General features: G+C 40.4%; 1 protein-coding gene across 2 annotated transcripts in view; it reads right to left on the bottom strand.

Moving 5' to 3' along the window:
- RGS7BP (regulator of G protein signaling 7 binding protein) overlaps nucleotides 1–5,246 on the bottom strand; it is a 107,306-nt gene extending 102,060 nt beyond the window's left edge. For both annotated transcript variants that reach the window (XM_002815599.5, XM_024247221.2), the window contains exons 1-2: nucleotides 4,430–5,246; nucleotides 3,342–3,508 (exon numbers count right to left, since the gene is read on the bottom strand). In XM_002815599.5, coding sequence (XP_002815645.1) covers nucleotides 3,342–3,508; nucleotides 4,430–4,594 — 332 coding nt within the window. In that variant the 5' untranslated portion in view covers nucleotides 4,595–5,246. The remainder of the gene's footprint in view (nucleotides 1–3,341; nucleotides 3,509–4,429) is intronic.
- Nucleotides 5,247–24,715: the final 19,469 nt, after the last annotated feature.

The raw sequence follows: 24,715 nt of genomic DNA, 5'->3' as shown, positions 1-24,715 counted from the left end.
TTCCTATACAGGACCAGTTAGAAAAAACATAGTCTGAGTTTTCTTCTCCCGTGAGCTCCACCATTCCTTGAGGGTTTCAGTTGGTCCGGGATGAAAGGTATGTAGCATTAGTGGCTTGTTTAATGCTAACTCCTTGTTTTTCCTCTTCCTCTCTCTCTTGCCTCATCTTCTTTTTACCCTGTCCACCTTCAATCCTGTCTACCTCCTGTGGCCCCAAAGCCAGCTGGCAGACCAGGAAGTGGGGGTCTGTATTGGTAGAAAATGAATAAATTCACTTACTCCTTCAAGTCCTGCCTTTCCCACATTTGTATTCCTACACAGAGCAAAGAATTGGTGCTTAAGCAATAGCCACGAGGCAGGTGTCTTGAAGAATGCGTGCGGAGCCAAGTGTTACTTTTCCTCCACCCTATAGCTCATACCCCTTCATTAAAAGCTACATATGTAGAAAATAATAAAGTTGACAAAAAACCAAGTGTTAATCATGGTGATGATGATAATACCTTTCTAAAAAACAATTATTGAGGTATACTTTATATGCCATAAAATTAACTCATTATTAGTTACAATTCAATGACTTTTAGTAAATATACAGTATTGTACAACCATCACCATAGTCCAATTCTGGAACATTTCCATCATCCCAAAAAGATTCCTCGAGCTCATCTGTAGTCTCTACCTGCTCTTGCCTCCAGTCCTAGGTAACCACTAATCTACTTTCTGTCTCTATAGATTTGCTTTTCCTGGGCATTTCACATGAACGGAATCATATGATGTGTGATATTTTGTGGCTGGCTTCTTTCAGTTAGCATACTCTTTTTGAGGTTAATTTATGTTTTATCATGTATCCTTTATACATAACACCTTTTTGAATGGCAGCATTATATAGAGGAAAAAGCATGAATATCAGAAGCATGCAAACATGGGGCTGAATCAAAGCTGTGTCACTTCTTAGCTGTGTAACTTTGGGCAAGTTCCTCAATCTCTCTAGACCTATTTGTGGAATAAGAATAATAATCCCTCCCTCAGCTGAAAGGAAATAGCTGGGTTGTGATGACAAATAGTGGGCGCCCAGAAAATCCAGTTCTTCTCTCTAAATTTCGCCAAAAACCTTTGCTTTTCTCACCCCTGCTTCAAACTTTAAAGTGACTCCTACAGCCTCCCTAACAGCCTTCACATCAAGCTTGAAACAAGAACCCACATAACAAGTGATATCAGAAACGGAATTCCGCCAAAGGGAATCACATCCTTCATTAATGGAGCCCAGATGGTGAGGAACTAAAGGGATTTCCTTCAATTATATTGCTGTCATTTTTTTATAACGAATGTTAAATTGCATTTAATTATTATTGTAAGGGGGGAAATGTGTCAAATTCTATCCTAGAATATTTTATGGAGTTGGTTTTCCTTTGGCAAGGCTCTAAGAACAACTTATTTTCCCACTAATTCTTATAAAACTGCCCCCATTAACATCAACACACAGATAACAAGCAAACAAGTAGCAAACAGCTAAAAACACCAGAGTAAATAAAATCCACCTCAAGCCAGGTACCATGGTGCATTCTTGTATTCCCAGCTACTCTGGAGCCTGAGGCGGGAGGATTACTTGAGTGCAGGAGTTTAAGACCAGCCGGGGTAACATAGCTATAATACCTCTCAAAGAAAAAAAAAATCCACCTGAAATCCTCCAAACTCAACTTTTAGCCAATAGTTTCAGACCTTTTCTTTCCTGAACCTTTAGAAGACCCTGAATTTCGTGTGTGTAGCAAAATAGCCTGAATCGAACTCCTTGTTTATTCCTCCAGCCCACCTTCTCTGATTGGAACACGTTCTCATTTTGAGTTCCAACTCAAAGGGATCCTAAATGCAATCCCATCCTATAATCTAGGACACAAAGTTTACAGAGTTGCTACTCCTTAGCCCTGAGAGAAAATTTCCTGTCCTAAATCTGCTTTTCCTTTTGAATTATTGTTTATCTGTACTTCCAAATTTACCAGTGCTCCTTCACATTTCTGATTCTTTTTCTCTCTCTCTCCTTGTCTGGGATTTATCACAACTGCATTTCTTCCCCAAACTCCTGAACCACTTAATTCCCCTCCATTTCCCAGATTTACTTCTTGTTAAGAATAGTATAAGAGTTAAAACAGTAAAGGATAAGGCTTCTCAATATTTTTACTAAATAAAATATGGTTATAACATTTTGTTTATCTCTCTCTTCAAGGAGATGAGTACAGCATATCATTTTTCATGATATAAAATGCCTGTGGTCAAATGTAAAGTAATTATTAACAGAGGTAATATATGGCTTTCCAATCTTTATAAACTTTATAATCACTATACATATTATTGGAATTAAGGATGGCAAACTGATCCTTTCAAATAGGTAAAGTAGATATAATTCCTACAAGTGATCAGCTTGTAACATTATCAGGTGAGTCTAATTTGAACTTCTGCTGTGATAAAGCTATACTCACATAGATAAACAGATAAATACTATATCCAGACAGAACCAAGCACTTAAATTAATGTATTGATGTATTTGTATAAGGATTCCTGTGTTTCCTTGCTCTAAGTACTTATCTTGAAAATAGGAACTGTTAACAAAATCCATGGCTAACTTTTTTCCCAATATTAAGAGATGAAAGAAAGTATAGGTAGGATCCCAAGAGAGAAGTTTTCACATACTGAATTATCTCCTAATACAGGCTTGAAAAACGATAAATCTGATGAAAATAAATAAAAATTTGGAGGACAAAGTCATGTTAGGTTTACTGAGATGTGTGAATTTCCCCAATCTTTAAAAACTGTTCTTATGCTAAAACTTACCCCTTCATATCACCACAGTGAAGAGAGTAATTTATATCTAAGACCTTATTTTAGGGATTTTATTTTAGGCGGTATCATAGGAATTTATCTCATGGTATAAATAGTTTAGTAAATCTGGGATTTGGGAAAGATTTTTTCTCTACAGCACAGGCCTTTTGTTCAGCAGCAGATGACAAAATAATTTTGAGGCAAGATGATTTAACTTCAGTTTGATGTCCAACCATCCACCCCAAATCTTATGCTCCAAATTCCAGAATGTGGCCAGAGTATTGAAAATTAAGTTTTTAAAAAATCACTTGATCCAAATCTTCTAAATATATATACATATATGCAAGAATGACACAGCCTTCAAATTATGGTTTGGCCTATAGTTTGTGTATAGCTCTCTAGAGAATTTCGATCTTAAGGTTAAAATCTCAAATATGTGGAGATCATCTCTGAGGACTTGACTACCATAAAATTCTGTCAGCATCCATTTATCGTGTATACGAATTACCAAATAATGCCGAGTCTCCTACCCTGAGATGGCAGCCAATTTTTGGTGTGCCTGACGGGCCATTTCACAGCCTTTGGTTCTTGTCTTGTGCATTTCCGCCCGGAGTGAGGGGCAGCTGACTGAGACATCCCCAATAGAAATGACCAGCTCTCGGTACAGGGCCACTTGTGTGTTGAACTCTTGGACAAGCTGGAAAAGAAGTGAGTTTTTTTTTTTACCAAACATTTCTCATCAGAAAGTTTCCTGTTTCGGAGTACATAAACAAGGGCCTTCACTGACCCCTGAGTCAGCTCCCCAGATCTCCAGCTAAGGAACCTAGGAATTGTTTAAAGCAGAAGGCACCAAAATGGCAAGTCTCTTTGTCCAAGGCAAGTGTTTATTTTCATAGGCAAGCCTGGCCATGGAAGCTCTATTTCCAGACCTACTTCCCCTCACCCTTTCAGACTCAGTTTCTGAAGAGCAAGAGAGCATGTTTGGAGTGCTACCATGCCACTCCCAGGCCAACAGAGAATGATGCTGGAGACTCCTACATAGACGCTCCCCTCTGCTACTGCTAGGACATGGCTTTTAAGTTGCACGGCGGGAGGGGCGAGGGAGGCGACAGGTAGGGTGTAATAGGCAAACCATTCACCTTTCGCTGGGCCACTGAACCTCTCGGCCTGACGGCCTGACGGGAAGACCAGCTACAGCCTCTGCGCTGGAACCTTCGACCCCTCCGCAGCGCCCCGTGCGCTGTATTTGGGTTTGTTTGCTACTCTCTCCCCAGAAAGCAGCATCCCCACCTCCTCATCCCTCCCTCCTCCATGAGCGAGCCAGTTCACTGTGTCTTTCGCATCCACCATTCTTCGAGGGGGTACAGGCACAACCTACAGCCGCTGATCCCCAAGACCCTTGCTGTGACACTTCTTCTGCAGGGCTATTACGACCGGGGTGTCACCCTGAATTTGGGGGACTGCAGATTTAAAAATAGTGCATGTGCCACGTGATCGGCATTGAGGATCTGAGGGTGGGGGAGTGGCTGGCACTCAGGCAAATGATTAACATACACGACTCCCCCCACCCCCTCTCAATTAAAAAAAAAAAAAAAAAAGAGGCACAGTTTTCACCCACCATCTTGCAGTCGTCCAGGGCTCGTTGGGTTTTGTGGGCGCTCTCGGAGCCGCTGCCCCTGCGCTCCCAATCTCCGCTCTGCAGAGGGGGCTTGCTGATCTGGAAGATCGAGGAGCGGGTGGACCGGCTGGGGCGCTTTTTGCGCCCATTCGGTGCAGAACTCATGCATACACATCCACCAAGCCGAAGCCGCTGGTGCAGTGCGCCCCGGCGCGGGCGGCCCGGTTGTTGCCCTGGGCGCCGCCGCCAAGCAGCCGGAGCCCGGACCTGAGGCGCGCAGCTCACAGTGCTGGGGCTGGCTGCGCGGGTCGGTAACCTTCAGCTTGAAGGAGAGCCGGGGAAGCGCTAGCTGTGCCGTGCAGCATCGCTTCCACTAGCAGCGAGGAAGGGGCGCGATCAAGTTCTGCTCAGCAGCATTGCCGACCCTGTCCCGGGAGCTGGGCGCTGGCGCGGGCTCGCACTGCCTTCCTCTCGGCATGGATTGCAAGGCTGGGCGAGAAGGAACGCGCCGCCCGGCGGTTCCGAGTTTCCATTCAGGTGGGGGAGCAGCTTTCAAAGCCTGCGCTGCAAGGTGGGGGGCGGAAAGGGGTGTCGCTCTTGCTTCAGTGTCTTCCCGCAGCGGCACTCGGTTCGTCTTTCCCCTCCCTCCACTGTCGCCAGGCCTGGAAGGACTGGCGGTCCCCAAAGCAAGCAATTGGCTCTAATCGGCTGCCTCGATCCCTCGTCTCTAAGGGCTTGTCTGTTTGAAGATCCCAGATGAATCTGTGGCGGGACTGGCAGACGCAGAGAATCGGTCCGGCTGACGTTGTTCGCGGGCCCGCACATTGATAGGACGGGAATACTAATGTGATCTGTCCATGCAACCCCCTTCCCCCTCCACAGTTTATGCACTTATCCAATCAAATCCCCGGGAACATCAATTGCAATATTACTTCATCTGCTCTATTATTAGAAACGAAAAGTGTCATCAGAGTGGAGCACATGCCACATGCTGGGACCTAAACATGGATTTCAAATAAGCCCGTGTGGGCTTGAGGCCCTCACCATCTGAGACTGAGACTGGGGCCACAGGAGGGAGTGAGGTTTTGCTCCAAATGGAAGAACTCTTGATAACCTAAAAGGAAAGCTTTGTTTCCCTGAGTTGTTTTGTTTTTATTTTGTCTTTGTTCATGGAGGGGGAAAGAGGAGAGCCAGTGAGGCAGAATGCACAGAGGCATTCACTCAGATTGGGCCTCATCCCCACCCCATTTCAAGTAGTAAAGCTCTTGGTCTTGCATTCCAGGGTCTCAGGACCCAGCTCCTAGAGTTCCCTTCCGGAGACTTGAACAAATAAGAGCCAAGAGATCTCCCTGGACACTCAAAATGACCTTCTTCTCACTTATGGGATATCAGTAACCCAGAGGCCAACAGAGGTGGCCCAGAAAAGCAGGGATGATTCCTGCGTGAAAAGGAGTGCGGGTGAGGCCCTCAGCCATTTAAGTTCACCCTTCCCACTGACATCTTCCTAAGGTTCTTCTGGGAGGAAGAGCGAGTGTTGTGGGCATTCAACTCTAAGGCTCTAAGAATGCTTGTTCTCCTGAATGATTTGTTTGGAGAGGGAGATAAAGGGGTCTGCCATAGGAAAACTAGTTATGTATTAGTAATCCTAATAAGAACAGATCAGAGGTACCTGGTCAGTCTGTTAAAGGGATATGGAGAGTACATAGAAAGAGAAAGCCAGAAATAGCCAGGAAGGTTAATATCCTAAGGAGGGTGGCTTTACAATATTTTTTACAAGACAAGTAAATATAATGGGGTACTATAATAAGAGAGTTATTTGGTCTTTGTCCCCAGTTCCTGGTGCACAACTCCTAAAACTCTTGGAAATTGCCTGAGTTATTATGATAAGCCATCTTGTCACCAGAAAGACCAAGCCTTGGTTAGATGCTTGCAACTTTTAGCCTCATCCCCCAATCTCAGGGGAAAGGAGAGGAGCTAGTGACTGAGTTCCTCACCAATGACCAATTATTTAATCAATCATGCCTACATAAAGAAACCTCTGTACAACTCCTAAACAACAATAGAGTGTGGGGAGCTTCTGGGTTATGGAAGACATCTAGGTGCTGGAAGGATGGTACACCAGGAAAGAGCATGGAAGTTCCATGTCCTTTTCCCATACTTTGCCCTATGTTTTTCTTCCAGTTGGCTGCTCCTGAGTTGTATCCTTTAGAATAGACTGTTAATAGTAAGTAAAGCTCTTTCCTGAGTGCTGTGAGTCATTCTAGTGAATTACCAAATCTGAGAAGGCGGTTATAGGAACCCCTGAATTTGTGGCCAAGATGAAGAGAAGAGTTGGTAACCTGTGGATCCCATACTTGTGACTGGCCTCTGAGATGAGGGCAGTCTTGTGGGACTGAGCCCTTAAACCTGTAAATCTGATGTTAACTCTGGGTAGTTAGTGCCAGAAATGAATTGTAGGCCACCTAATTGGTGTTAGAGAGTTGGAGAAGTGCTATTGGAAAAGACATCATGTATTTGGGTGGGAAGGAAATAAAACCTAACAGATAGATAACTGAGTGGATATTTGGCTGCATTTTTTTTTTTTCTGAGTCAGAGTCTTGCTCCGTCACCAAGATTGGAATTTAGTGGCACCATGAGAGCTCACTTCAGCCTCAACTTCCTGGGCTCAGGTGATCCTCCCACTTCAGCCTCCCAAGTAGTTGAGACTACAGGCACATGCCGCCTAATATTTTGTAAAGACAGAGTTTTGCCATGTTGCCCAGGCTGGTCTTGAACTCCTGAGCTCAAGTGATCCACACACCACCTTCACCTGCCAAAGTGCTGGGATTACAGGTGTGAGCCACCGCGCCTGACCAGAACTTCACACAAGCTTGAGAGTCAGTTTTCCCTATCAAAGACTAGAGAAAGGAGGCATCAGCCCTCATGCCCAGACCTTGGTGTGCTGCTATCCTCCAGGTGTTTAGATGTCCCAGAGACTGAGAGAAAGGGCTCTTCTACTGGTTGAATCTCCCCAAATATAAGAAGATAACAGGTTAGTGGTTAGTCATCTCCCTGACCCTTTCTCTTTCCTGCAATCTCAATTACCTCCCCTCGCTCCCTCCCTCCCTCCCTCCTTCCTTTTCTTCCTTCTTTCCTTCCTTCCTTTCTTCCTTCCTTCCTTTCTTCCTTCCTTCCTTCCTTCCTTCCTTCCTTCCTCTCTCTCTTCCTTCTCTCTTTCTTTCATTCTTTTGTTCATTCGTTCGTTCTATGGAGTCTCACTCTGTTTCCCAGGCTGTAGTGCAGACTTCTGAGTAGTTCCACAGACATGCCTGAGTTGGCTGCTCCTGAGTTGTATTCTTTAGAATAGACTGGTAATAGTAAGAAAAGCTCTTTCCTGAGTGCTGTATCATTCTAGTGAATTATCAAATCTGAGAAGGAGGTTCCTACAACCTGAGCTGAGTGGACCACAGGCACGTGCCACCACACCCGGCTAACTTTTGGATTTTTAGTAGAGACAAGGTTTCACAATGTTGGCCAGGCTGGTCTCAAACTCCTGACCTCAGGTGATCTGCCTGCCTCAGCCTCCCAAAGTGCTGGGATTACAGGCATGAGGCTCTGTGTCCAGCCCCAATTTTCTTTCTACTTAATGCGTGTAAAGAGAGAAGCAGAAAAACGCATCAGGTACCTGGGGTTTTGTGAGGGGTGAGGATGCTTGGGATGATGAGGAGGAAGATAACAGAGAGACTGAGGGGTTTTAAAGAAGGATGGATAATATTCATTTGTAGATGGTTTAAGTCCTGTGTTATAAACCCCTTTCACTGTCACTAGCTTACCCCTGCACCCTCCACCCAACTTTCAGGAAAAGTCTGCTATAACCCATTGTTGGTGGTGCTTTGGAGAACTAAGGGAAAAGGGGCTACCTTTTACATGTGTGTGCACATGGGTTGGAGAGGATAGGACACTGGAGATCAGTCTGCTGGAAATCTTTTTCCATGGCTCTGTTGCTTCATCCCCTTTTCCTGTGAGGAAATAGCCACTTCTACCAGATTTGAGCATCTTAAACCTACTCAGTAGTAGGTTTCTACTCCAGTTACAACCATCTGGTTTCTAACCCCCACCTCCCTTCTTCTGCCTAGAGACAATTTCAACAAATTAAAAGAAAAAAAGGCAATATAATTGCACTGCCCTGTTTCTATGCCATATTTCTTGCAGGAGCTTGGGGGGCAGGGGTTGGGGATGGAATAAATAGGTCAATTGCAATGCCACATCTGAAAGACTACTGACTTGGGAACCTGCTGGGGGATTAAGCGGAAATTTCACTTGTAGGTGCCCCTTGGCCTTCCCTGATACACAGCCCAAGCCATTTTCCTGAGAAGGGAGAAAAATAGCATCAATCTCAGAGCTGTCTCTCCCAGCCAGCGACAAATGCTGTAATCAGAATAGCAGCAGGCAGGCTTAGTTTCCTAACCTTCCCCCACATTCAAAACTGCATGAATTTACATTCCTGAGGCTGTCTGACGGCCAAGTAGAAGGGTAAAGTGTAGTTGGAAATCTCAACAACAGGCACATTTTTTGATTACCCAGACCCGATTTTGGCACATGCCTGATCATTGGTCACCTATAGGTATATGGCTTTGACAAGAGTGACATCCTAGATTCACTCCAATATAAGATATACCTTACATTTTGTGTTCTCTCTGTGATAGTTTTGAGAATCATTTTGATTTGAAATTTCAAAGAACATCAGAGAACATCAGTTTAGAATTAATATGAGCAATTGCTGAGTTTCTTCAAATTGGTTCTGTAGGGAACCATAGTGGGACCCAGAAATGAACACTTCATAATGGATTGGCCTCTCATGACAGGTGATAGTAGGAGGCAGGTTTCATCTGGGAATAAAGTTCAGAGAAGTGAAAAAAAAAAAGGGGGGGGGCCTTACATGAGTGGGTCTCTGATAGAGGCAGAGAAAAATACATTAAGATTCTGAATTCCAGAAGCTAGGGAGATCTGAAGGACATGATCAAGTTATTTTTTTGTTAGTGTCAAAAGATAAGAGATAAAGTTATTGTGAAGAACTTAGTGAATAAACTATCTAACAGATGGTTTCTTTCTGCTAAAAGCAGAAGAGGGTGCAATATGTTGGGAACATTTATTTATTAATTTCACAAATATTTTTGAGTATTCTTATTAGGGGCAGATCTAGGTTTTGTTGGTCTTGAAGCTTATACAATTTGGGAGCCCCTCTTAAAGAAAAAGAACACAAAAATTTAAATACAAGATGAGATACATTGTCTTAGAAGGAGCTTATGCAAGTGAGGTTCCCTGAAGTTTAGGCTTCATTACATTCATGGTAAATTTCAACCTTGGAGTGTTTCTTGTGTGCATAATGGGCATCTAGTGTTTTGCTTGTTCAATTTTTATTCTCCCTTTTCTGATGATAGCACCTTAAATTTCCTATGAGAAATCAGTCCTCTCTCACTTTTTGTCCACATGGCTCTGTGCATGGGCATATGATTCAGGACTGGCCAATACAAATACTGTATCTCAGTGGCCACATTGAATGGTTTAATAATGGTTATGAAATCTAAGTTGGATCAATGAACTTTAGCATTGGGACTTTTTCTGGAACTATTAGGTTGAAAGATATGAAATTGCCATTATTCAACCATTTTGACCTACATAAATAGCAATTTTATATATTTCAACCTAATGTTTAGTTTTTTTTTCTTTGCATTGGGTTGGTAAACTGGTAAGATGAAAGCTGGAATTTCTGGTGGCCATTTTTGCCATTCATGGTCAAGAGACTCCGTGAGATCTAACCCAGAGGATCAGAATGGAGAGATGGAGAGATATTGATTCTTAATTATATTATTTGAGTTTGTAGATCCATCTCTGCCTTAAGTCAAACTATACCTGCAATTTCATTTAGGTGGACCAAAAAATTTCCTTTCAAATTAAGTCAGTTTTATTTGGATTACTACCACTTGCCACCAAAAGAGTCTTGATTAATATAATATGTAAAGAATAATTGTGAAAAAGTATAGGATACATCAAATCAATCCATCTAATACTTATTGAATGTTTACTATGAGCAAGGTACTACATTAATGACAAAGAGAAGATATAATAAGAGTAAAGATATAATTCTTTTTAAGGCACTTGTACTTGGGAGATAAAATATACAGACAAGAAACCACTAAGAACAATAAAATATGTAATAGTGTTACTTTCTGCTACACATAAATACTGCAGGAATTTAGAGATGGGATCAATCTCTGTATGCTGAGGTTACTAGAAAAGGCTACATGATAGAGATGGAACCTGAGATAGGTATTAATGTATATGTATGCAGGATTGGGATGGATGGAGGAGTGTGGGACAGCTTTTCAGTGATTGGCTAAGAGCAGGAGTAAGGGAGTAAATAATGGAGGGCATCAAGAGTCAGACCTGAATTGAAGATAAAGAGGAGAGGCCATTGTGAAAGTGTTGTGGGTGAGGTCACAAAAGTAGGACAAATGATCTGGTTCCTTTGGTTTAGGAAAGGAAGAAGGACAGTACGTTAGCAGCAGAGAAAACCTAACAATTTTCTTTGGATGGCAATAATGTACATGATTTGAGGCTGCATTGGGAATAGATACACCCAAAGGACTTATCTCATGTCTACTATTGACTTACTACAGCTTTGCAGAAGTGAATCTGGAGGCTGAACTCCAGTGTTTTGAGAAAATGTTGATGGAAGTTATGGGTAGGGTGGAAGTTAATGGTAACTAAGAATGGCATGGTTAACATTACTTAGAGCCTTTAGAGTAAAACAGAGGAGTTTGATTCTGATGCTGGTTTGAGATAGACCATTGGCAAAAGAGGACCACTGCCATTTCTCAAGTGAACTAATGAGGCATGTGATGTTTTAAGAAAACTGATTTGGCAGTGATATGTAGAATGCATTGGAATGAAGAGACAGTGAATCCATCTACTGAGCTGTTATAATAATCCAAGTGGAAGAGGAATGTGACTGCTGGGAGGAGAGTCAGAATCGGAGAAATTTCAGAGGGTTTTAGGGTCAGAGCATTATCTCAACACAGGACTGACTAGAAAAAAATCTGAACTAGCTAAGGTAAAAGGCAACAGGTATTTTAATTTCCCATGGAAATAACAAAACTCATTGACAATTGTCCCTGAAATTTGCATTTAGCCCTGACTCTATAGACTCCTTCCTACCTGATATGTACCCAGGACATATACCCATTAGTCAAGCCCTCCAGCCTACTTTGTCTATGAATTCTACTGAGACCTCTTACCTATTTGACTAGAATTCTTTCTAGCCAACCACAGCTCTGGCCTAAATCTAACCTGCACTACACTATATCCAGACACTAGTCAGCCCGTGCTTTACTCACCCTGTTTCCTTCTGCTGGCCTTACCAACTCTGTCTGCAGTGGCTACTCTTCCAATAAAACTTGGTTCCTTTAAGGACACTTCTGGGCCTGCCAAATATGCTGAAACACACGCTGAAGGAACACTGCAGTGGACAGGATGTGTCTGCAGAACCAGTTCCTTAACTGTCCTTTGACCCATCTGTGCCCTGGTTCATTTCTGGCCTTCCATTTTCTACCTTTGCTTCATTATCCGAGTCCTCTTTTTGCTTTTCTCTCTCTCTCTCATAACCACACAATTAATGCATATATATATATTTTCCTTATTTTAAAACAACTGAATTGCAGATAAGGATAAAGTCCTTTTTGAGCACCATTCCAGCCTCAGTACTCTCCTGGCTCCCCCAAAATAATCTTTCTGGAAGGTTTTATATGTAGATTTTCTGTTACACAATTGTATACTTATATCTTCCTGAAAAAACATGTAGTGTTTTGGTATTGTTTATTTATGTGTATGTTTTTATAGAAATCATACATTGTATGTCATTCTACAACGTGCTTTTTTTTTTTTTTTTTTTTGAGACAGAGTCTCACTCTGTCACCCAGGCTGGAATGCAGTGGTGTGATCATGGCTCACCACAAGCTTCATCTCCGGGGCTCAAGCAATTCTCCCACCTCAGCCTTTTGAGTAGCTGGGACCATGGTACTTGCCACCATGCTTGGCTAATTTTTTGTATTTTTAGTAGAGACGGGGTTTCATCATGTTGCCCAAGCTGGTCTCGAATTCCTGAGCTCAAGCGATCTGCCTGCCTCAGTCTCCCACAGTGCTGGATTATAGGTGTGAGCCGGACACACAGCCGCTGGACATTGTTTCTTTCTACTTAACACTAAGTCTTTGGAGAGGCTTCTATATTAATAGACATCTACCTCAATCTTGTACTTTTGCATAATATTCTAGAATAATAGATATCATAACTTACTAAACCATTCTCCAGTTGGGACATTTAGATTTCCAATGTTTTAATATTATTAACAAGACTGCAATGAAATGCTTAAGCATGCTCTTTTCTTCATATGAGAGTATATATAGTATTTCATAAGTGTATATAAAGAAGTGAAATTGCTGGGTCATAGAGTATGTGCATTTACATTTTTAAGAGATTCTGAAATTTCTTTCCAATATGGTTGTATCAAATTACATTCATGCTGGCTATTTATGAAAGTTTCCCTGTTTCCCTATATACTGGCCAGTTGAAAGACCAGTTTAACATCATTAAGCTTTTGAATTTGTTCCAACTTGATTTTTTTTAATTTCAATGCTATATTTTTATCTCTCAGCCTTCTAGTTCCTCTTCACAGGCTTTCACTGATTTTGATTTAGCAGAGAATCTCTATGGGATCACACTTGGTAATGCTTCCATCCATCCCCCTCACCCTACTCCCCACACTCATATGCTACCCTCCCACCCACTATGACTCTCAAACTCCTACTCACATCAGTAGCCCTGAGTGGATGCAGCCCACCTTTGAAAGAGTGGGTTTATAAATTGCACCAATTAGGAAACATAGGCAGAACAGGGATGAGATAAAAGAGTAAAAGATGAATTTAAATTTCCTAATCTGAGAAATTATAAAAATGGAGCTTTCCCTGACAGAATTGGAAAACTGAAAATATTAGACTAGGTGACAGGTTGGGTCTAGAGATGTAAATTGTGAAGTCACAAACAAAAAGTGTTCAATGATATCTTGAGCATGAATGTGTTTCCAGGAAGGAGTAGTACAGAGAGGAAAAAAGACAGAGGGTGAGTATTAAGTCCTGAGGCATGTCAACAGATAAGAGGTGGAATGCGATAATGAGTCAGTGGAGATGGAGAGGGGACTGCCTGAGGAAGACAGGAAGAATCCACTGAATACAGTGACCCAGAAGCAAAGGGCAGTCACTTTCAAGGAGTGGGCTGTATTTGCCCCAGAGCTATCAAGGAGAAGAGGATTTAGAAAAATATCTTTTGCCAAGAAGAGGTCATTGTGGAAAGTTGTATATTTATAATAATAAAAGAAGCTAAACCCAAATTAGAAGTGAGCAATAAGGATGCAAAGTGGAAGAAGCAGGCGGAGATCACAAGTACAGGGGCAAGAAGGCGACAGAGTGATACCCACAGAATGGCAGGTTGTGATCTGTGTGTGCAAAAGGACATGTTTGAAAAAAAAGGAACCAGTAGATAAGCAAAGATAGACATTGCTTTAATAAGGCATAATTATAGGAAAAACAATGTCAGCTGAGAGAAGAAAGAAGTGGTCCAATGTACAAATGAATGGAAGTTTACTGATTTTTTTTTTTTTGCAAATGAGGAGTTGTGGACAGTCTTCCCAGAAGACCCTAACAGGAATTCAGTGCTATTGGTCTCAGTTTAACACTGATAATAAAATCTAGGTCTAAAGTGTCTACGCCCTTAGGATATGTTAATAAAATAATCAATTGAACAAACAAAGGAGTACAAAATAACACCATCAGCTGGCATTGGGGATTGAGGCATTAGAACTCTTGAGTTTTCTATCTAATTTTTGAAATTCTGATGCATCAGAGGGTGATGAGGGAAATTCAGTCTTCTGCTAGGGAGTTTGTGTTTTTTTCTGAGGTTGGTTCTGAAAGAACATTCTACAATTCCTCTCAATAACCTGTTCTAGCATCCAACAAGTCAGGACATTCTTATTTATATATATTTCAAATTTCTCTTTGGAGCAATTTCATTCCACTTTCTTAGTGAATATGGGTAATAAATAGCATGTGTTGCCAGGCTTAAAGTAAGACAGATGACTAAAAATAAAATCTGTGCTTTCAAAACAATGGTGTAGGTAAGTCTTTTACCCCTGATAGAAATGGGGAGAGAACTAGGTTGGAAAGAGAATAACTCCAAGGTGTGGGGAATCAAGAGTTTCTCCTCCCAAAGGGAATTGAGGAATAAGAGGGCTCTTCTAAGGGACTGAGAGATGGAAGTTTTAGCATCAGATTAGGATGGATACCAGTCCCTTCTCTTTGGCTCATTATGTCCTATCTCCATTTCTGTGGAAGTTGGAAGGACTTATCTGATGTTCTGGTAGTCTGGCAGAAGTAGAGTGTGTCTGAATTCCAGTTTGGCTACAAATGCAGCTGCAGTACCCTGGCTCTTTCAAAACTGCCAATGCAGAGTACACCACAGCCTCTACTGATTTGTTACATGACCATAGGTAAAATGAGGCCACTATCCTCTTTATGTTAACTCTTGTATCCTTACAGATTCATATCCAGGTCACCTTTCAGGTTTTTTCCTTCCAGGCAAAAGTAAGTTAATTCCTTCACCTTTCTTGAAAGATGTACGCAATCATTTTTGTTATTTCAAAATAACTGAAACTAACCTGTAAAATATGATCTCTAGTAATAACCTCATTGAAATAAATAACTTTGTTGTATCATATTATTATGTCTAACTAATACATTAGGGCTCCAACTAGTATTTCTAAAGTTAAACAACCAGGCTAATAATCTATGTTAACTTTGCGGTTTAAATGACAGATATAATTCCTTATATGACAGCATCAGCAAAAGAAATGATTTAAAATAAGCTTTTATTTTTATATATTTTTATTTTTTAACTTTTACACAAAGGTTTATGGCAGAATTGTTCATGGTATACAAAAGATAAAAAAGACCCAAACATAAATCATCTGATGATAAATAGATAATATGTGGTATATTCATACAATGGAATAAAATTCAGCCACAAAAAAGAATGAAATATTGATATATGCTACAACATGGATGAATGTTGAAAACATTAAGGTAAGTGAAAGAAGCCAGCCACAAAATATCACATATTATATAATTCTATTTAAATGTAATGACCAGAATAGGCAAATCTGTAGAGACAGAAAGTAGATTAGTGTTTACTTAGGGCTGGGGAAGACGGGGGGATAGGGGAGTGATAGCCAAATGGGACAGAGTTTCCTTATGAGGTGAAGAATATGTTCTAAAATTGACTATGAAGACGGCTGAACATATCTGTGAATATACTAAAAACCACTGAATTGTACATTTTAAATGCGTGAATTGTATGATGTGTAAATTATATCTCAATGAAGTTGTTTTAATAAGTGTATGAGTATCAAATATATGCCAGGCACTATAGCAGGTGCTGACATAAAATCCAGGTCAAATCTGTAAACCTAGTGTCTCTTGTTTTGTAAATGATTCTTCAACTCTTAGAAAATTAAGAAAAATTATAAAGAAGAAAAGAGACATCATCTATAATCATATCATGCAGTTGATAGTCACTGTGTATATTTTTCATGCATTTTCTGTTTTTTTTGCATTCAGAAAACTTTTAATGTATTCAATATGATTTTTGACATCTTAAAAGATATTTATGTAACAAACTGTTACATGTTTACCCACCAACATAAGGAATAAAACATCATCAATAGAAGAAAACACTGTCAATGTGAATAATTATCCTGAGAAAATAATCAGAGGATATGCAAGATGTATGAGGATGCTCACCACAGCATCACCCTTAATGGCAAAACAAGAGAAACATGTTTAACGAAACTATCTCAGAGAAGGTGTTTTTAAAAATCTTTGTGAATATAAACAGAAAAAGTATAAAAAAGTAAGTTTTTTTCTTTTGAGATGGGATCTCATTCCATCGCCCAGGCTGGAGTGCAATGGCACCATCATGGCTCAATGCAGCCTTGATCTTCCATGTTCAAGCGACCCTCCCACCTCAGGCTTCCGAGTAGCTGGGACTACAGGTGCAGGCTACCATGCCCTGCTATTTTTGTGCTTTTTTGCAGCAATGTGGTTTCGCCATGTTGCCCAGGCTGGTCTCGAACTCCTGGGCTCAAGTGATCTGACTGCCTTGGTCTCTCGAAGTGCTGGAATTATAGACGTGAGCCACCACCCCCAGCCGTATCTCATTTTTAGTGTAAAGTTTTCCATGGTAATGAGAGAGAAATTTTTATGAGTTTATTGTCTTTTGATGCTTTCACAACTTATATGTGGAAGTCTTATGGACTTTTGCTTTGGTTTTCTGATTTAAAAGATCTCTGCCTTTATTAAAGATAGTAACCCTTCTGCCAGATATATTGTAAGTATTTTTCCAACTTTGATATTTTTCCTTTCCGTTGTTGATAACACTTTTGAAGACATAGAAATTTGCTTTTTTCCAGTGGCCAAATATACTATTCTTATCCTTTAGATTTCTTTGATTGCTCTTAGTAGAATGGTTTTCATCATCTGAAAATAAATTAACTATTTATTATACATTATTCTAGTTTTTCATACTGGCATTCTTAACTTTTCACAATGCTGTGTTAAGTAAAAGCTGTGTATATCATAACTGCCTAAAGCAGTAACTGCCTCTATTTTAAAAAATAAACTCTTTAACCCATTTATAATTTAATTTGGGAGATGATGTGAGGTAAAGTTCTTATTTGATTTTATTCTAATATTCATTTAAAAATCTATCCTTCTCCAAAGAATTAGCATTTCTTTTATCTTTTATTAAGCTCATAGATATTCTAGCATGTAAATTAAGATTATCTTTTCTATTCCATGATATTTTAATTGCTACCTAATGCCATAATGTTTTAACTATAGTACTATATATGTCAAATACATCATAATGACATACTTCTGCTGTGATGGGGTTAATACTTGATTTCTCAAATGAAATTCAGAATCACTTTTAAAATCAAAATTCCAAACTGTGTAAAATGTATGAATTAATGTGGGACTAATTAAAATCTTGGCAATATACAATCTTTCCAACAGATATGTAGTTATCTTTCTACTCGTTCTTTTAAAAATATTTCTCAGTGAAAGTTTGCTAATATGATTTTAGTTTCTTTCTAATATGTCATAAGAAAACGTTTTTAGGTATATAAAAAAGTTGAAAAAATTTTATAATAAGTACTTGTACAGATTCTATCATTAATACTTTAGTTCCTTTATCACATACCTATCCATCTATCCGTCCATCAATCCATCTTGAGTTGTTTTATATACACTTTAAATTGCATATGTATATCAGTACATATCCCCTTAAATATTTCAGAATGCATATTATTAACTAGAGTTCAGTATTTGTTATTTTTATTTAAATTTTTATTGTAGTAAAATGTACATAACAAAATTTACCATCGTAGCCATTGTTAGGTGTACAATTCAGTGGTGTTAAGTACATTCACAATGTTGTGCAGCCATCACCACTAACCATTTCCAGAACATTTTCTATCATTCCGAGTAGACACTCTGTACCCATTAAATAACTCCTCATTTTCCTCTCCCCTGGCCCTGGTAACTTTGTGTTATTACGAATTTGCCCCCTATAGGTACTTCATATAAGTGGAATCATATAATATTACTCAATGTTGGTTTTTATTAAGTTTTTGCTCATTTAAAAAGTTGTGGTGGGTGCAGTGGCTCACACCTGTAATTCCAGCACTTTGGGAGGCCAAGGCGGGCAGATCATGAGGTCAGGAGATTGAGACCATCCTGGCTAACACGGTGAAACCCTGTCTCTACTAAAAATACAAAAAATTAGCCTGCGTGGTGGCCAATGCCTGTAGTCCCAGCTACTTGGGAGGCTGAGGCAGGAGAATTGCTGGAACCCGGGAGGTGGAGGTTGCAGTGAGCCAAGATTGCACCACTGCACTCCAGCCTGGGCAACAGAGTGAGACTCTCTCAAAAATAAATAAATAAAAAAATTATGCCTTTACTATGGCTTAGACTTCTGGTAGAATTATATGAGAGACATAGGATGTAACCTCAGAGAATGTATAATTTAAATGTTTCATATTCAGTTCTGTATTTTGTCTTTTTTAACTTTTATTTTAGTTTCAGGGGTACACAAGTACACATGTTATATAGGTAAATTGTGTGTCACAGGGGTGTAGTGTACAGATTATTTCATTACCCAGCTAACAAGCATAGTAGGTAACCCAGTAGGTAGTTTTTTGATCACCCTCCTCCCCACCTCTACCCTCCAAAGTAGCGTCAAGTGTCTTTTATTTCTTTCTTTGTGTCCATGTATACTTAATGTTAAGTTCCCATTTCTAAGTGAGAACATGCAGTATTTGGTTTTCTGTTCCTGCTTTAGTTCGCTTAGGATAGTGGCCTCTACCTCATCCATGTTGTGCAAAGGACATGATCTTGTTCCTTTTTATGGCTGCAGAGTATTCTATGGTGTATATGTACCACATTTTCTTTATTCAGTCTACCATTGATGGGCATTTAGGTTCATTCCATGCCTTTGCTACATGTGAATAGTGCTACAATGAACATATGTGTGCATGTGTCTTTAAGGCAGAACAAGTTGTACTCCTTGGGGTATATACATGATAATGGAATTGCTGGGTTGAATGCTGGTTCTGTTTTAAGTTCTCTGAGAAATCACCAAACTGCTTTCCACAGTTGCTGAACTAATTGACATTCCCACCAACAGCATATAAGCATTCTCTTTTCTCCACAACCTCGCCTGCACCCGTTATTTTTTGCCTTTTTATTAATAGCCATTCTGACTGATGAGAGATGGTATCTTTTTGTGGTTTGGATTTGCATTTTCCTAATGATTAATGATATTGAACGTTTTTTCATATGCTTGTTGGCTGCATGCATGTTTTCTTTTGAAAAGTGTCCATGTCTTTTGCCCACTTTTTAATAGGGTTGTTCATTTTTTTGCTTTTTAAGTTCCTTATAGGTTCTGGATATTAGACCTTTGTCAGATGCATAGTTTGCAAATATTTTCTCCCATTCTGTAGGTTGTCTAAGGTTAATATCGATATGTGCAAATTTGGTCCTATCATTGTGTTGTTAGTGGTTATTGTGCAGACTTGGTTGTGTAGTTACATTATAGTGTCAATAGTCATGTACTTAAGTGTGTTTTTGTGGTGACTGGTAAAGGTCTTTTGTTTACATATTTAGCACTCTCTTGAGGATCTCCTGTAAGGCAGGTCTTGTGGTAATAAATTCCCTTAACAATTGCTTGTCTGAAAAGGATCTTATCTCTCCTTCACTTATGAAACTTAGTTTGGCTGGATATGAAATTCTTGGAGTTTCTTTTCTTTAAGAATGTTGAATACTGAACCCCAATCTCTTCTGGCTTGTAGGGTTTCTGCTGAAAGGTCTGCTGTTAGCCTGATGGGGTGCCCTTTGTAGGTGACCTGCCTCTTCTCTATAGCTGCCTTTAGTATTTTTTTTCTTTCATGTTGACCTTGAAGAATATGATGACTATATGTCTTGGGGATGGTCATCTTGTATGGTGTCTTGGTGTCTCGCAGGGATTCTTTGCATTTCCTGAATTTGAATGTTGGTCTTTCTAGTGACGTTGTGAAAATTTTTGTGGCTGATATCCTCAAATATGTTTCCCAAGTTGCTTGCTTTCTCTCCCTCTCTTTCAAGGACCCCAGTGAGTTGTAGATTTGATCTCTTTACATAATCCCATATTTCTTGGAGGTTTTGTTATGCTTTTTTTAAAAAAATTTTGTCAGATTAAGTTAATGTGGAAGACTGCTCTTCAAACTCTGAGATGCTTTCATCAGCATAGTCATTTCTCCTGTTAATATTTGTGATTGTACTATGAAATTCTTGTAGTGTTTTTCAGCTCTATCAGATCAGTTTGGCTCTTTTTTTAAAATGGTTATTTCATCTTTCTGCTCCTGTATTATTTGATTGTATTCCCTAGATTCCTTGGATTGGGTTTCCATTTTTTCCTGAATCTTGATGATCTTTGTTCCTACTCATATTCTGAATTCTGTGTTTGTCATTTCAGCCGTTTTAGCCTGCTTACAAATCATTGCTGTGGTTATTTGGAGGTAAGAACACAGTCTGGCTTTTTGAGTTGCCAGAGTTCTTGCACTGGTTCTTTTTCATCCATCTGGGCTGATGTCACTTTAATCTTTGAAGTTCTTGTCTTTTGGATGGGTGTTTTTTGTTTTGAATCTTCTTTAATGTCCTTAGGGGTTTGATTGTGGTATAAGGTGGGTTCAGTCAACTGACTTTGATCCTGGAAGATTTCAGGGGGCCAAAGCTCAGCTCAGCATTCCTGGGCTGCATTCTCTAACTCTGGGGGGCTGGTATTAGGTCCCCAGATTTGATCTCTGGCCTCTCAAAGTTAGGAACCTGTTTTTCTGGCAGGATTGAGGTGTTCTCTTCCACTGACCACAACACTCTGATGGGAGATGCCAGCCAAAGCACTTTGTAGGGACAGTGGCAGCAAAATCCATGCTAGCTTGTGCATGCCAGCAGCTGCAGCCATGCAGTGGGATGCACGCACATCAGCTGGGGTCAGGGGCCAGCAGAAGCAAGGCAGTGGTGTCTATGCACATGTATGTGCCTGAAGCAGTGTTGTGATACCAGCAGGGGCAGGGTTCAAGCGTCTGTGCTTGCACTAGAGCCATCAGCAGCGGCAGGAGCATGAAGGGCTGCCCATGCCTCAGGGGGGGTGGAGCACTGGCAGGGATGGTCAGGGTGATGGGGTGTGCTCACTCCAATGGCAGTGGGGTGGTGGGGTGTGTGTGCACACGTTTGCTGTTGGGAGAGGGGAGGCGAGGTACTCCTGTGCACATGCTGGCGAAGTGGTAATGACATGGTTTGGCTGTATCCCTGCCCAAATCTCATCTTGAATTGTAATAATCCCCATGTGTCAGGGGTAGGTCCAGGTGGAGATAATTGAATCATGGGGCGGTTTCCCACATACTGTTCTCGTGAGTGAATAAGTCTCATGAGATCTGATGATTTTATAAATGCACAAGCTCTCTTGCCTGTCGCCATGTAAGACGTGACTTTGCTCCTCCTTTGCCTTCCACCATGATTGTGAGACCTCTGGAGCCATGTGGAACTGTAAGTCAATCAAATCTTTCCTTTATAAATTACTCAGTCTTGGGTAGGTCTTTATTAGCAGCATGAGAACAGACTAATACAGGGTCCATGGTCAGGGCATGCCAGAACACAGTGGGGGAGGCTACAGTGGGATGAGGCTGTGAGTGGGCTGTTCTTTTCAGCAGAAGCCCATCTGCTGGAGCTCTCTAATGGTTAGGTATGAGTTCCTGACCAAGGAGCTATGATGCAGGCCCCCAGGAAGCACTGTGATTTGACATCTGAGGCTGCACCGAAAGTGAGCATAGCCAGGCTGGGGACCTAGAAGAGGCCAGCAGACACAGGGGGTCACTCAAATTGGACTGGCCCTGTCTCATAGGCAAGGCTGCCCTGCTCTGTCCAGGTCTGACAGTCACCCAAAGGCTAAAACCACCTACAAGATCTTGGCAAGCCTTGGGGAAAGGGTATCCCTGGCTTTGTTCCACTGCAGCCATTCCCATGCCAAACCCTCTGGGCTCTACACAGGCTGGAGTCCTGCCCCTACCACCACTCTAAACAGCTTTGCTTGCCAGCTTGAGTGGGGGTTGTGTGGTCTCCTGCAGCTAGGATTCTGGAGGTCCATAACGACAGTGGGCCACTCCTTAACTATTCCACTTACCCCTTCCCCAGGAGTTTCTGGGGGCCAGGAGTGGATCCTGGTGTTCAGCAGCCAGGGTTCATGCAGGGTTCCCAGATTCCTCTCCTTTCAGTTTAGCATCTGTGTCCTCCATCCATCTACTCTCAATGCCTTTCCTTTGAAGATCTCAGAGTGTGCCAGTCTTCCTAATTTCCCACTCTGTCATTGGGAGATGTTCCTCTTAGCTGTGTCTAGTTGCCCGTCTTGACTCCCTCTAAAATAAGCTTTAGACCAGGACTAAAAAGGGATATAAATAGATAAGACAGAAATAAAGTTTGATTAATACAGAAATTTCAAAAGGAAAGGGCTTTATCATGACTTAATTTTTTGGTGTGCATTTAAAAGAGCTAATAACTCCTTTTCATAAATCGAATATTTCTTATTACTCCAGTTATAACTTCAATAAAAATTATGGAAAAGTTACTGGATAAGTAGATTGGGAAATACTAGACATCTAGAGGAAGTATCTGAATCTATCAGTCTAGGGATATACTGAGAAATCAGAAATGAGGAATTGAATGATTGATTGATAGATAATTCTTCATTACAAGGCTAAAAGACAATTGATTATAATGAATTCATTACAGTGTTAAAATGTATTTTAGTGTTATACAATGCTATGGTTTAGATATGGTTTGTTTGTCCCCACCAAAGCTCATGTTAAAATTTGATCCCTAGTGTGGTGATGCTGGGAGATGAGACCCAGTGGGAGGTGTTTGGGCTATGAGGGTGGATCTCTCGTGAATGGCTTGGTGCTGTTCTAGCAGTAGTGAGTGAGTTCTCACTCTCTGGAGACTGGATCAGTTATCTTGAGAATGAGCTAGTTCCTACAAGAGTGAGTTGTTACAAAGCCAGGATGTTCCTCAGGTTTCCCCTGCTTTTAACATGTTCACTTCCATTTTTACCTTCTCTGCCATGTGCGATGTAGCATAAAACCCCTTACCAGAAGCCAGGGCCGTGCACTTCAACTTTACAGGCTGCAGAAAAATGAGCTCAATAAACCTCTTTTCTTTATAAACTATTCAATATCAGGCATTCTTTTATAGCAACACAAAATGGGCTAAGACATACAATTAACTCAGAGCAACATCAACAAAACTTTATTGAATGTCTGGTGTACTCAGTGTGTTAGGCTATACAATAGAGAGTCTAAGAAATTAAATGACACAGTTTCCACCTTTAGAGCCATACAAACAGACATGAATCTAAGAGAGAAAATTCTAACTGTCATAAATCATGCCTGACTGTCAGACTTTATAAGGAAAGGGAGGAACAGAGTCTAGACAGAACTGGGACAAGGACAACTGACCCTTGATGGGGAAGTGACTGTCCATTTTGCCATGTTAAAAGAGACTGGACAAAATTGGCATGATTCATATTAGCACAAATATCTAAAGAGGTCTAACTTAGCAGAGATTTCTTTGGTTCAAAAAATATGACTCATATGGTTACCAGGGCCTGGGTGTTGGGGAAGAGGTGTTGGGAAGATGTTGGTCAGAGGGTACAAAATTACAGTTAGATAGGAAGAAGAATTTCAGGAGCTCTATTATGCAATATGTTGACTATAGTTAATAATGCATTGTATTCTTGAAAATCACTGAGAGTAGATTTTAAGTTTTCACCACAAAAATGGTAAGTATGCAAGATAATACATTTGCTAATTAGCTGGATTCAGCCATTCTACAAGGTATACATATTTCAAAACATCCTGTTTTACACAACAAATATATATAATTTTTATTTATCAGTTAAGAAAAATAAATAAATTAGGGAAAGGAAACATCAGAGAAAACGAATGTTAAGGTAAATTCCCTAAAATCATGACTAATGCTCTTCACAAAAGTCATGGTCATTGAAAACAGGGAAAGATTATTTTGATTTACTGTCAAAGATTGGAGAAAACCAAGCAGACAAGATAATTACATTTAACGTGGTATCCTTGATTAGATCCTAGATCAGAAAAGGGACATTTGTAGATAATCTGTGAAATCTGGATTCTGTACCATTGGTTAATGGTACCATACCAATATTACTTTTTTAGTTTTGATGACTGTGTATCATGGTTACATAAGAAGTTAACATTGAAGGAAGATGGGCAAAGGGATTATAGGAACTCTCTGTGCTATTTTTGCAACTTTTATCATAAATCTATAATTATTCAAAAATTAAAAGTTTATTTTAAAAAACATGACTTATATACCTACTATGTGCTAGTTTCTGGGGACACAGAGACAAGCAAGATAGATCCCTGCCTAAGAGGAACCAACTATAACAGAAGTAGAAATGGCAAGCTATATATATAGTGTGTCAGACGCATCTGTGAGAGAAGTTTGTTGGGAGTAAGTCTCCCAGCACACAAGGGAATAGAGGATCAAGCTAACAAGAGCTCAATAAGGTTCTGAGGTCAC

Source organism: Pongo abelii, chromosome 4 (genome assembly GCF_028885655.2).
Source record: "Pongo abelii isolate AG06213 chromosome 4, NHGRI_mPonAbe1-v2.0_pri, whole genome shotgun sequence".
Classification (NCBI taxonomy): domain Eukaryota; kingdom Metazoa; phylum Chordata; class Mammalia; order Primates; family Hominidae; genus Pongo; species Pongo abelii.
The sequence above is the reverse complement of the archived record's forward strand: the minus strand, read 5'-3'. Positions and strand labels throughout refer to the sequence as shown.